The sequence below is a fragment of the Cyprinus carpio genome, chromosome B17 (genome assembly GCF_018340385.1).
Source record: "Cyprinus carpio isolate SPL01 chromosome B17, ASM1834038v1, whole genome shotgun sequence".
NCBI lineage: Eukaryota > Metazoa > Chordata > Actinopteri > Cypriniformes > Cyprinidae > Cyprinus > Cyprinus carpio.
In genome coordinates, this window is record NC_056613.1 from 981188 (window position 1) to 993952 (window position 12765).

The 12765-nt window shown below is 31.9% G+C and overlaps 2 protein-coding genes across 2 annotated transcripts in view; both read right to left on the reverse strand.

Annotated features, from left to right (window-relative positions):
* Nucleotides 1–12765, reverse strand: part of LOC109084950 (1-phosphatidylinositol 4,5-bisphosphate phosphodiesterase beta-4-like) — a 347521-nt gene that overhangs the window by 65046 nt on the left and 269710 nt on the right.
* Nucleotides 1246–6867, reverse strand: LOC122134658 (1-phosphatidylinositol 4,5-bisphosphate phosphodiesterase beta-1-like). Its single transcript, XM_042743162.1, has 5 exons — nt 6707–6867; nt 6436–6590; nt 2884–3048; nt 2710–2809; nt 1246–1397 (listed from the first exon to the last, which is right to left on the reverse strand). Exons 1-5 carry the CDS (start codon nt 6765–6767, stop codon nt 1282–1284), a joined length of 597 nt encoding a protein of 198 aa, XP_042599096.1. The 5' UTR covers nt 6768–6867; the 3' UTR covers nt 1246–1281.

The following is a 12765-nucleotide window of genomic DNA, read 5'->3' on the forward strand; positions in this document are numbered from 1 at the left end:
ATTTTTTCACAACAGTATTTTGCAAACTTTGAAACTTTTACTACCACATCATCAAAAAAACATAATAGAATATTATATTTGATTTAATTTGGACACAGGATTTTTTGTTTAGTTTTTACATTTTCATATCATCTCGTTTTCGTTTACATCATTATAGGTTTTTTGCAACTTCAAATAACTTTTATATGACCATTAGCATTGGTTTGCCTCTTTTAATTTGCTCATACATAATTTCTGAAGCTTTAGTACAAGTGGAAAGCCTTAAGAGACATTTTGGAAAATATTTATTTCTTGGCATTTTATAGGAAATATCTTAAAAAATAAAAATAAAAATAAAAAATCACCTTCATTTACATAAACAAATAGTTATATTCAACATTCTCTAATGATGAACTAAAAGTGACTATTATAAACAATTATTTGATCTAATTTACATAAAATAAAACATCTGACATCTGTTGGGTCTACATCACTTTTGATATAATATTCAAATACATATTTGCATTTGAGTAAATGATGCCGCATTTATAACTTTAACAGTTTTCATAAATGAAGTCACTTTTTTCATGAGACTTTAATAAAGCAACATTTCTTTTTTTCTTTTTTTAATTAAAGAAAATTACAAATTTAGCCTATTTCTTTGCCTTCAATCATTGATTAGCTTTGCTGAAGTGATTGTGTTGGGAATGCAGTCAGACCAAACAAACGTGTGAAACGCTGCTGAGGAGGTCAGTGCTGTCGTTCCTCTCTGGTTTAACACCTCTTAACTAAAGCACAACACCAACAGGTGCATTCTGGGTACTGGAGACTTCGATCTGTCCCACAATCCCTCGTCTTATAGATTCAAGATCCAAAGGAGGACCAATGAGGGCCGCTGGGATACAGATAGAAACGCTCCTCACAAAAAACACTGTGGTACAGGGAAGGCAGTAGACGGTAATACCACGGTACTTAGATATATACCGTAGTACTGAATGATTTTTAGTCATTAATTCACACCAAATAAAATTAAGTATGTCACATATTTGGTAAATAATTCAAAGAAGGCCGATGGTCTTTTTTTTAATGCAAAATGTGATTCCTTAAGTATGGATCCAGGCCTGTTTGTGAGGTTTACTTCATATTTACCAATGGTGGTCATATTGCTACTAGAGAGGTTATTTTTCACAGCACACCACAGTAATCCTATGGTACGTTTATTGTTTTGTTTTTGTTTTTTTAAAGTGCGAGATCCTAAAACGAGAATGAAAGCTGTTCCAGGTGGCAGATGATTAAAGTAATTCATTTCTTACCGGCGAATGTATCAGGAACATAGTCTTTCACCTCGATATACACAAATATAGCAGGAAGAGTCAGTGCTTGATTCTTTTCATTTCTCAATCCGATGTAACGATAACCTGTGAGAATATGGCAAAATTATGTTTTAGCAAATAAAAGAAAAACATTTAACCAAACCTGCATTTTCATGTCGCAAAATGTCTTGCAGTAAAACAATACAATACAATACAATGCAATTAATATTAATAAAAATAATAAAAACACTAATAACAATACTAAAAACCCAAATTAAGAATACTAAAAATCATAAAAAAAATACCAAAAACATAAAAAAGTCTATAATCGTGGCATTTTCATATGTAAAATTATTGTGCTGTGCATATTATAATAATAATAATAAGTAATATAAAACATTACTATTATATAATATATTAAAATAATGTCATCTTAATAACTTTAATCTTTATAACAATGCTAAAAAGCATAAAATCAACTGAAATTATATTTTACTTCCCCCTCACAACACAATACAATAGAAGCACAACTATAATAAAAATAATAGTAATAATAATAAATTATTAAAATAATCTAGCACTAAATTAAATGCTAAAAAAAATCACATAAAATCCAATTAAACTGAAATCATTTTTATATTCCCTCACAGTACAATAGAATAAAAGAAAAAAATACAACTATATATACATTATAGCACATAAAATCAAAATGTAAACTAAACAACTATCAATATTACCTTCAATAACTATTTTTTTTTAATTGAAGAACAATTCTTGAATCACAATAGCTCACAGTTAATCAATTTGATGTGTTCATGCCGCTATAAATTAGTGTGTTTTTCCCCTTTATTACAAGTTATACATCAGAAGGCATGAAAAAAACAGTATAATGAAACGAATGTAATCATTGTGATCGAAAAGATGATTGATTCTCATGCCGCTATAAATTAGACGAATACAGCGATCTGTCACGTCACATTAAAGGGATACTCCACCCCAAAATGAAAATTTAGTCATTAATCATAATTATATACATAATGCTACACAAGATAAAATGTGCATTCTTAATGGCCACATCTGTGTCCCATCAATACTTCCCGGTTTCTGTTAATGAATGAAACTTGAAAACAAGACGCTTTGTCATCTTTTAACCTATATGGAGGAGGTTTTCAACTCAGAAAGGTTGAAAACCCCTGGTTGAATCTGTATTCATGAAATGCAGGTTTGTCACCATGGCCCTTAATGCAACACTGTCTTTGCAATGTAAAGGTTAAATAAAATGTAAGAAAGAAAATACTGATCATATGTCAGTATGAAATTACTGTGATGACATCATCACTGTTCATAAAAACATAAACAACAGCACATTTCAGGCTGAAAAGAGTCTATAAATCCAGTGGCTCAGACTGATTCTCACCCGGACGAATGGCTGAGACGGGGATGATGCGATGGCCGATGAACTTGCCGCCCTCTTCATACACGGCTATCCTGAGGGACGCCAGTGTGGGCAAAACCACCTGACCCATAAACAACACCGTTATTGATTCACGCTCTCCGAGCAACTGAAGAACGCTTACAGAAACAGCCGTACTTTTTTGAAGACGATGGGCTCCTCGTCCCACACAGGGTTGATGGCGTTGCTCTGGGACGTCTTTGTCTTGAAAGCTTTTCGTCTCGTGTCAACGGGGAGTCCAAACATGTCAATCTCCACATAAACGCCCACCTTCTTGTCAGTCAGAAACTGTCCTGATATGATCTGAAGAGACATCGAGATATAGACGACATATAAACACATAACCAGAGCTCAGGAAACCAGTATACAGTGACATATAAACACATAACCAGATCTCAGGAAACCAGTATACAGTGACAATACATCAAGGGCATAGGTTTGATTTTGACATTGGTGGGGACATAACCACAAACAACAGCCATTTAACAACATTTTGATCAAAATTATTGCTAGGGACAATTTAGTCTCTAAAATATTGGCAGGGACATGGCAGAGCATCTCTACTAAATTCTACACCCTTGAAAATCATAACAAGCAATGTCTGACTTTGGAAACTTTAGTTTTCTTTGGATTTCTTTTTTAAAAAGAGAACAGGAAAATATAACTTAATTAAACTGTTTTACATGCATACAAAAAGTCTGGCTCTAAACTTGTCTTTTCATTATTCAAAGTTGGTCTAGACAAGTACATGGAAACTATCTAAAGATCTGTTTATCATAAAGCAATCAAAACTGCATCTCTATATTCATCAAAAAGTACTGTATGTGTCCTGGCAACACATCCCTTACAAAAATTAACCATGGTTTTACTCAAAAAAAAAAAAAAAAAAAAAAAAAACATGGGACCAAATATTAACTATGGTTTTGCTACACTAACCATAGTTTAACCATGGTATTTGTAGTAAAACTCTGGTTATACAAAAAAACATGGTTTACATTACATTTAATCATTTAGCAGACAAAAATGAGGACAATGGCAGCAAAATCAACAAAAGAGTAATGATATGCAAGTGCTATAGCAAGTCTCAGTTAGCTTAATGCAGTACACATAGCAAGTTTTGTTGTTGTTGTTTAAGTAAACAAGCAGTTAGTAAATGAATGAAGTCCAAGTCTAAAAGTCTTTTTTTAAGAATAGGATAATAACAGAGAGTGCTAGAGTTAGAGTGTCAAATAAAGATGGAAGAGATGTGTTTTTAGTTGTTTCTTGAAGATGGCTAACGACTCAGCTGCTGGGATTGAGTTGGGCAGGTCATTCCACCAGGAGGGAACAGTTAATATAAAAGTCAGTGTAAGTGATTTTGTGACTCTTTGAGATGGCACAATTAATTGACATTCACTTGCAGTACGCAAGCTCCTAGAGGATACTTAAGTCTGAAGTAATGAATTTAGGTAAAGGGGTGCAGAGCCACTGGTGGTTTTGTATGCAAACATTTATGCCTTGAATTTTATGCGAGCAGCTATTGGTAGCCAGTGCAAATTGATAAACAGAGGTGTGACATGCATTCTTTTCAGCTCATTAAAAATGAATCTTGCTGCCGCATTCTGGATAATTATAAAGATTTGATAGAACTGGCTGGAAGACCTGCCAAGAGAGCACTGCAATAGTCCAGCCTGGACAGAACAAGAGCTTGAACAAGGAGTTGTGAAGCATGTTCTGAAAGAAAGGGCCTGATCTTCTTAATGTTGAATAAAGCAAACCTGCAGCACCGGACAGTTTTAGCAATGTGGTCTGAGAAAGTCAGCTGATCAACAATCATAACTCCAAGGTTTGGATGGTGAAATTGTGATGAAAGGATGGGTTATATGGAACCACAATCAGTTCTGTCTTGGCAACGTTGAGTTGAAGGTGATGGTCCTTCATCCAGCAAGAAATGTCTGTTAGACAAGCTGAGATGCGAGCAGCTATCGTCGGATCATCAGGATGGAATGAGAGGTAGAGCTGAGTGTCATCAGCATAGCAGTAATATGAAAAGCTATGTTTCTAAATGACAGAACCTAATGAAGCCATGTAGACAGAGAAGAGAAGTGGTCCAAGAACTGAGCCCTGAGGAACCCCAGTAATTAGATGTTGCGACTTAGACACTTCACCTTTCCAAGATACCTTAAAGGACCTATCTGAGAGGTAATACTCAAACCACTGGAGTGCGGTTCCTGAGATGCCCTTTGCCAATAGGGTTGACAGGAGGATCTGGTGGCTAACAGTGTCAAAAACAGCGGACAGATCCAGCAAGATAAGTATTAAAGATTTTGAATCTGTTCTTGCCACTCTTAGGGCTTCAACAACTGAGTGCAAAGCAGTCTCAGTTGAATGTCCACTTCTGAAACCAGACTGGTTGTGTTGAGGAGGTTGTTCGGTGTGGTTGAACAACTCGTTCAAGTGTTTTTGCAGTGAAAGGAAGAAAGGAAACAGATCTGTTAGTTCTCTAAGAGAGATGGGTTAAGGGTGGGTTTCTTAAGTAGTGGGGTTATACGAGCCTGTCTAAATGCTGAGGGAAAAACACCAGTGTGAAGGGATGTGTTAATGATGTGATTGAGTGCAGGTACAACTGCAGGAGAAATGGCTTGAAGGAGATGGAATAGGATCAAACGGAAAAGCAGTAGGATGATTAGAAAGTTTGGAGACTTCTGCCTCAGAGAGTGAAGAGAAGGATGAGAATGAGTGTATGTTAGCTGCTAAGATGTGCTTGACAGGTGGTGTGGAAAATTGTGCAGTGATAAGGGAACATTATCTTTTAGATAATGGTTAAATCATTTTAACAAATTTAGGCATATAAACAATTAAACAAATTTAAATCATAAAATAGCCTACATCATTACTTAACTTAATCTTTTTATAGTACTTTTCAGGAACAAAACAAATTTGGGAATATAAACAATTAAACACATTTAAATGATAAATTATATAATTTAAAAAATATTTTCTTAATATACAAAAACACATTTTGGCATCAAAATTAAACATATAAATTTGAATTATAAATTATATCATAGTATTTTTCAAGGAAAAAAAAATAATTTGGTCATCAAAACTGAAGACATAAATTTAAATGATAAATTACATAATTTTTTGGCTATCAATTTTGAACATATACTGTCAATTCCAATTATAAATTATATAATTTCATGGCATTTTTCCAGGATAAAAATTTATTTTGCAATCAAAATTTCAGGCTTCAGAACTGAACATATAATTTAAATTATAAATAATATAAGCTTTTATGGTATTTGTCTGGAACAAAAGCTAATTTGACAAAATCAAAATTGAACCTAAATTTCAATTATAAATGACAATTTTATAGTATTTTTCTGGAACAAAAACAGATTTGGGTATCAAACCTGAAAAAAAATATATATATATATAATTTTTATAGCATTTTTAAAGAAGAAATTTTCTAGCATTTTTCTGGAAGAAAAACTAAGTTAGGCATCAAAATTGAACATATATATGGTTTTGGCAACAGTCTCATGTGCCATAAAAGCTATTAATGTTTTGAAAGCTGCTTTTGAGGCTATAATGCATTGCAAACGAGTTTCCTGGTACTAAAGGTTTTGGCAACAGTCTCATGTGCCATAAAAGCTATTAATGTTTTGAAAGCTGCTTTTGAGGAAGTCGGGCTGTAAAATGTCTAACCTTCACTGATAAGGTGTTGGCTACGATGCCGTCCACAGTGCTCTCTGTGAAGGGGTCGAAGTGCTTGTCCGGTCGTCTCATGAACTCTGGTTTGAGTCTGTAGCCGCTCTTCCCGTTATACTCGTACATGCCGAGGTTCAGCTGCATGGACAGATCTGAGAGAGACGACAGAAAATCAACAGCTATAAAGTCTGATTACAGTGGACATTTCATATTACAGCATATTTGTCACAAGCCTCTCCCAGAGCGTCTTCATTATTCATGGTCTCACCGATGGTCTGAAAGTTGAGTGCTACGAGCTGACATCCGGCGTTCCAGAAGACCTGCGGCATGTAGTTGGAGGAATCCACGCGCGTTCCTTTAGGATAAATCCTGCTCAGCTGAAACTTGTTGTATCTACATGCACACGGTTAAGGGAGCGTCATAACGAACTACACATATACTTAAATAAATAATCAAACTACAATAAAACCCCCCCCAAAAAAAACTTTAACTTAAAATAATATAATAAAATACATCCACCCCCAAAAAAAATGTACTTAATTTAATCTACTTAAATTGATTTATCTCCTAGTGTTGCTACTGATGACAAAAACTATTAATATAAAATATTAAATTACAAACTGTGAAAAATTTAAAATTTACTAGATATTAGAAAAAAAAATATAGACATTAGAAAAAATGTTAAATTACCATATTTTGTGTTTTTCTACAAATATATATATACATATTTTATTAGATACTTTATTGAATTATATAATGTGATTAAAATGTACTTACTATTGTTATGTAATAATTTATTATGTAAAAAAATAACTAATTAATTGGGGCATCAAATTAGAATGTTTTTAATTCTTAAATGATAACTTCTAGTATTGTGTAGTTTTTTTTCTGGAAAATTTTTTTTTTTTTTACTTTTTAAACCATATTATATTTTATATATACCTTATTTATAATTTATAACAATGTATCTAGAATGTTATCTTTTAAATTTTAAATGATACGTGTTATTCATTATCGTTTTCTGTTAAAACAATGTGTTTTCACTTTTCAGCATCATTGTTTTTTTTTTTTTTATATATATAAAAAAACTAGGCATCAAAATATACATATGAATTTAGGAATCTAAACTGAACACCCAAAAAACAAAAAAATATAACATACAATATCTTTTATATATATAAAAAAAAAAGGCAAGGCAAAAAAATAAAAAATACGCGCCTACATTTCAATTATATTAAATTAAAAATCTAAAATATTTATGCACTTGATTGTCAAAAAAAAGCTATAAAAAGGACGATTCTCCCACGATAATAAACAAATGCGATGTTCCGGGGTGCATTCAGGTCAACATGACACCATACTTTACGGTCCTTTATAACATCTAAATATATAATATCCGTTCCCTTTTTTTTCCGTTTGTGATTATGCTTAGAGCATATATTTTAGTGAATAAACATCTTAACATTTCAAGTACCGTTGTCTCACACAAAAACTATTAAATGGCTTTCTGGAGACTTGCAAACAGCCGGGGCATGAGTCCAGATATCTGTTCTGAAATCTTCAATGTACAGATTTGTATTATTTAGTGTCATAAGTATCATTTTTGCCCTATGAATAATAGATGCTCTTGTCTGGGTTGCCTCCGTCTCCTCGCGTCAAGCAATATGTGAGGCTGTGTTTGATTATTTTAGGTACCTCATGCTCGACGAATAACTGCGTTTGCTCTCTGAAAGCAGACCACTCTGGTTTGAATCAGATCTTCAAAAAGCAGAACCATTCTTCATATAATCACAAAACCAACCAGATCTCGGTTTGAATCAGTGTGTGTTCGGTTTTGTTGTGATCTCTTGGCAAATGGTTCTCCGAACTCGTGATCTCATCATCTGCGCGTCACTCACAAAACTAACTCTGGGGACCTAATCTCAAAACGATGTGGAACTGGTTTTGGGCCTGGAGTGTAGCCCCTTGACCAGCTGTGGACATTTTCTTCACGTGGCCCAAAGGCTTCACTCCGCTGTACCCTGAAGGGGGAAAAATCACCAAAAACATCTCAGTGTTTGAGCTCATGAGCCGTGGCGCCCCCAGGACATCATTTTTTCTGAAGGCTGAGCACCTACGTTTCACCCAAGTGTGTGTTTGAAGAGTTGCAAAACATTATTTTGTACTCCATTGGTGAAACATGTACACAACGAGTTACACATCTACAATTTTATTAACAAGCAGAGTAATTGAACTTGCTCAAATTCATGGACCAAATCATACAGTTTCAAAATGAGACTATTAACTTTTTAACAAAAAACTAAACAAACAACATTATAAAAAAAAACTACCACACCCATCATTTGTTTTATGAATTAAAACAATAGGAAAAAAACAAAAGAAATAAAAAAGACAATTAGAATATTAGCAAATTTTTTTAGCCCATAAAAATATTAGAAATAATTGCCTTGTTAACTAACTGAAATAAATAAGTTTAATAAACAGCTTATTAAAAATTTGAAAAAAAAACTACAAAAAAAGAATTTAGAAATGTTGCCTTCTTAACTAACTGAAAAAAATAAATTTTTAATAAACAGCTTATTAAAAATTTGAAATGAGAAATGTTGCATTGGCAACATGCTAAAATTAAATAGGCTATTTATATTTATTAAAAAGTACTAAAATAACTAAAACTAAACTAAATAAAAAAAAGCTACATGGAAATTAAAAATAGAAAAGAAAAATTAAAATGACAAATGCACACAAAGTTACTCAAATTTCCACTAAAATGAAAACTGAAAATATACAAATAAAAGCTAATTCAATATATGAATCAATACTATGAAATTAAGGCATCATCTCTTCCTGACCTCGTCCACTTCATACATTCATAAACACAACAACACCATCACATCCTCATCATCCTCAGCCTCCACCTCTGCAGGCGCTAAAGCACAAAAACAGGATCAAACTTTCTGAGTTTCTCTTAAACAGTGATTTGGAGAATGCGCTGAAGACAGCCAGAGCTGGTGTGAGAGATGTCTAACGAAGCAGAGCTCAGAGACCGTCATGATGATGAGAGCAGAATCAATGAGTCTGAAACTCAAGAGACACCCAATGAAAAAACACTCTCATCGTTTACTCATCCTCGACAACCTCTTCCCCCTTTTGCTTTCAATCAGTCTCGAAAAAACACTCCTCTTCATGTCAGGGGCTAATCCAGGTCCATTTGTGCAAAAATATCAATTATTTATTCAATTATTTATGCAATTATTAATATATCCTAATTATTATATCTTCTATCATATATACTATATATATGCCCACCTATGATATATATATTAATATATATATATATATTATATAGTGATTATATATCTATTATAATATCGATATATGGGTGATTGTGCATTAAATCTAAATTATGTATCTTTTTTTAGTCTATCAATGATTATGAATTTAATTTCATTTTGCTTTGGGTGATCGGATTTATTTATTGCACACAATATAAATTCTATTGATTTCATTATTTATTTATCCTTAAATAAATATTGCAGAAATGACACATCTAGACAACTGTAATTTTTGGCTTTGGACATATAACTAATATAAATAATTTATGCAATTCGATTTAGTTTCTCTTTTATATGTAGTCATTGAAATATCTTACTCTTTTCTTTTTTGTATAAATAATTTGAAAGTAAATTAATTGTCCGTGACATGGGAGATGCATTTATCGATCATTAACCCACTAACCTTTATTCCCCAATTCTCCAATAAAATAAATATACATGGAATTGTGCGGTAAATATACATTATTGATTATTTTATCTATCATTAAATAATTACCAAAAAAAAAAAATAATCATCATTATTATGAAATATTTCATTTGTGCATAAATATACAGGTGCATCTCAATAAATTAGAATGTCGTGGAAAAGTTCATTTATTTCAGTAATTCAACTCAAATCGTGAAACTCGTGTAATTAAATAAATTCAATGCAACAGACTGACAGTTAGTTTAAGTCTTTGGTTCTTTTAATTGTGATGATTTTGGTCATCACATTTAACAAAAACCACCACCATTTGACGGTTGAATTACTGACAATAACATCTAGCCATTTTTCCACAACATTCTCTAACTTATTCTATGATGATATATATTATATACTATTTTTTTTTTTTTTTTCTTACTATTTACATGTTATCAATCTATTATATCAAATATCAAATAAACGATATTTATTTGATTGATTAATGTCCTGCTAGCTGCGCTCTCCTGAATCGTGTGAAACGGCTGTGATGCTTGTGGTGTTACAGGTGACTCCACACAGTCCTGCTGTTCAACATCTGCTTTCAGAGCCCTCACTTCCACACAAACACATGCTCAAAATGTCATTCCACTCGATCTCGACCCTCGGCCTCTGACGTCTTGCGTCTGCTCCTGCTTTCTTACTTGGATAAAGACAGACGTGAGCACAGACCCCGTAATAGTTGACTCATCACAGGTTTTCCTGCTGCTTTTGAAAGATTTTAATGTACCGTGGATTCCGGCGGCTCGATTCCTTTTCCCCTAGCGCCTGTCACGATTGTCAAATGTCAGATATTCAATGGCAAAACGTGTCAAAGTAACAAATTTACAAGTCTTCATTTCTACTCCCAAAACTTTCAAGTTATCCGTCTAGAAAACAACTACCACAATACCACAGAGTTCACTTTACCAACAAAGCTCCGAATTGTTTATTATATTTTTTAAAGTTACAAATAAAAAAATATTTTATTATTTATTATATAACATTGTTTATTTTCAATTTAGAAATCGTTTTTTTAAGTTACAATAATTTTTTCTGAATTAGGTTTCTTATATAAACATTGTGTTTATTTTCCAATTTAGCATATGTATTTTACTTTATTATATTATATTTTTTTTACAATTCAGGCCAATACTAGGTACCTATATTACTGTGTTTACAATGATGTATTTATGCATTTAATTGATTGTTTTTAGTATTGTGATTTTACTGGACACGTAGTAATTTTCATATCTATGTATAGTTACAATTTTTTTAGGGGGGGGGAAACACCTACAAATTAAAAATTTTATTTGTATTTACAATTTACAAAATGTAATTGCAATATATTATATATTTGCCTATTTACTATTTACAAATATTTTTTTAATTTGTTATTTATTGCATATTTACAAATTATAACAAAAATAATTATAACAAAACATTACAGTATATTGTATAATAACAATAAATTATAAACTCTACATTAGAACTACAACTACAAAATATAATTTTAATGATTTTTTTATTATTATTTATTATTTTTATTATTATTTTATAATATATTATGTTCCCATCCATTCTCCAAACCGCTTATCCTATAGGATCCCACAGGAATTATATTATATTATATTATATTATATTATATTATATTATATTATATTATATTATATACATTATTATTATATTATATTATATTAAATAAAATAAATTATATAATATAATATAATATATTATATTATATAATTTTTTAATTACATACAATTTACAAATTAAATTTTAAATTATTATATTATATTGAATATTTACAACTTTGCAACAAATTTATACACATTTATATTTTATTTAAAAATAACAAATTTTAATTTATAATATTATATATTTACAATTTTCAAATTTACTAAAATTTAAGTCAATTATATTTTATTTACAATTAATAAATGCTAAAAAAAAGCAGCACTACAGTTTGTATATTTTCACATTTCACCGTCAGACATTTAAATTACCATTTAAATGATTTAATTTTTTTTTTTATTATTAATTATTTAATTAAATATTTAAAATAATAAAGACTTAAATGAAAGAATTAAATCTTATTTAATTCAGCACTGTCTCGATGATTCATGCAGATTTGAGTGTGTGATACCTCTTGGGACCAGCGCTGGGAGACGAGCGGCTCAAAGACACTGGACATGAAGTCACTGTTAGTGTTGGACGCCTGCTTTCGGACAGCTTCTTCTTAGTGCTGCCGTCTGAGGGTTTGGGGTGAGATTTCTTGTTCTTGATCAGGATCTTTCCACGAGCTCATGAGGGCTTGGCTTGGAAGGCGCCCGGACTCAAGCTGAAACACAGCATAATCCTCAGTCAGAAAGAACACCGGCTGAAAACAGAGCACAGATGCATGAGGGACAGAGACACTTACAGGATATTTCTCCAGAGTCTCAGTCAAAAAGAGCCGTCCCCGAATATTGATCGGGCAATATTCCTGCCATTTTGGCTTTGCTGTTTGGGGCTGCCATTCAACAGAAACACATGAAACAGACATTTTTGCCAGTG

Excerpts from the sequence above, each read along its gene's own strand:
- LOC122134658 (XM_042743162.1), bottom strand. The coding sequence starts at position 6,767 with ATGCCGCAGGTCTTCTGGAACGCCGGATGTCAGCTCGTAGCACTCAAC. Across the intron at positions 3,049-6,435 it reads CCAACACCTTATCAGTGAAG|ATCATATCAGGACAGTTTCT; the intron begins GTTAGACATTTT and ends ATGTCTCTTCAG. Across the intron at positions 1,398-2,709 it reads CGTCTCAGCCATTCGTCCGG|GTTATCGTTACATCGGATTG; the intron begins GTGAGAATCAGT and ends ATATTCTCACAG.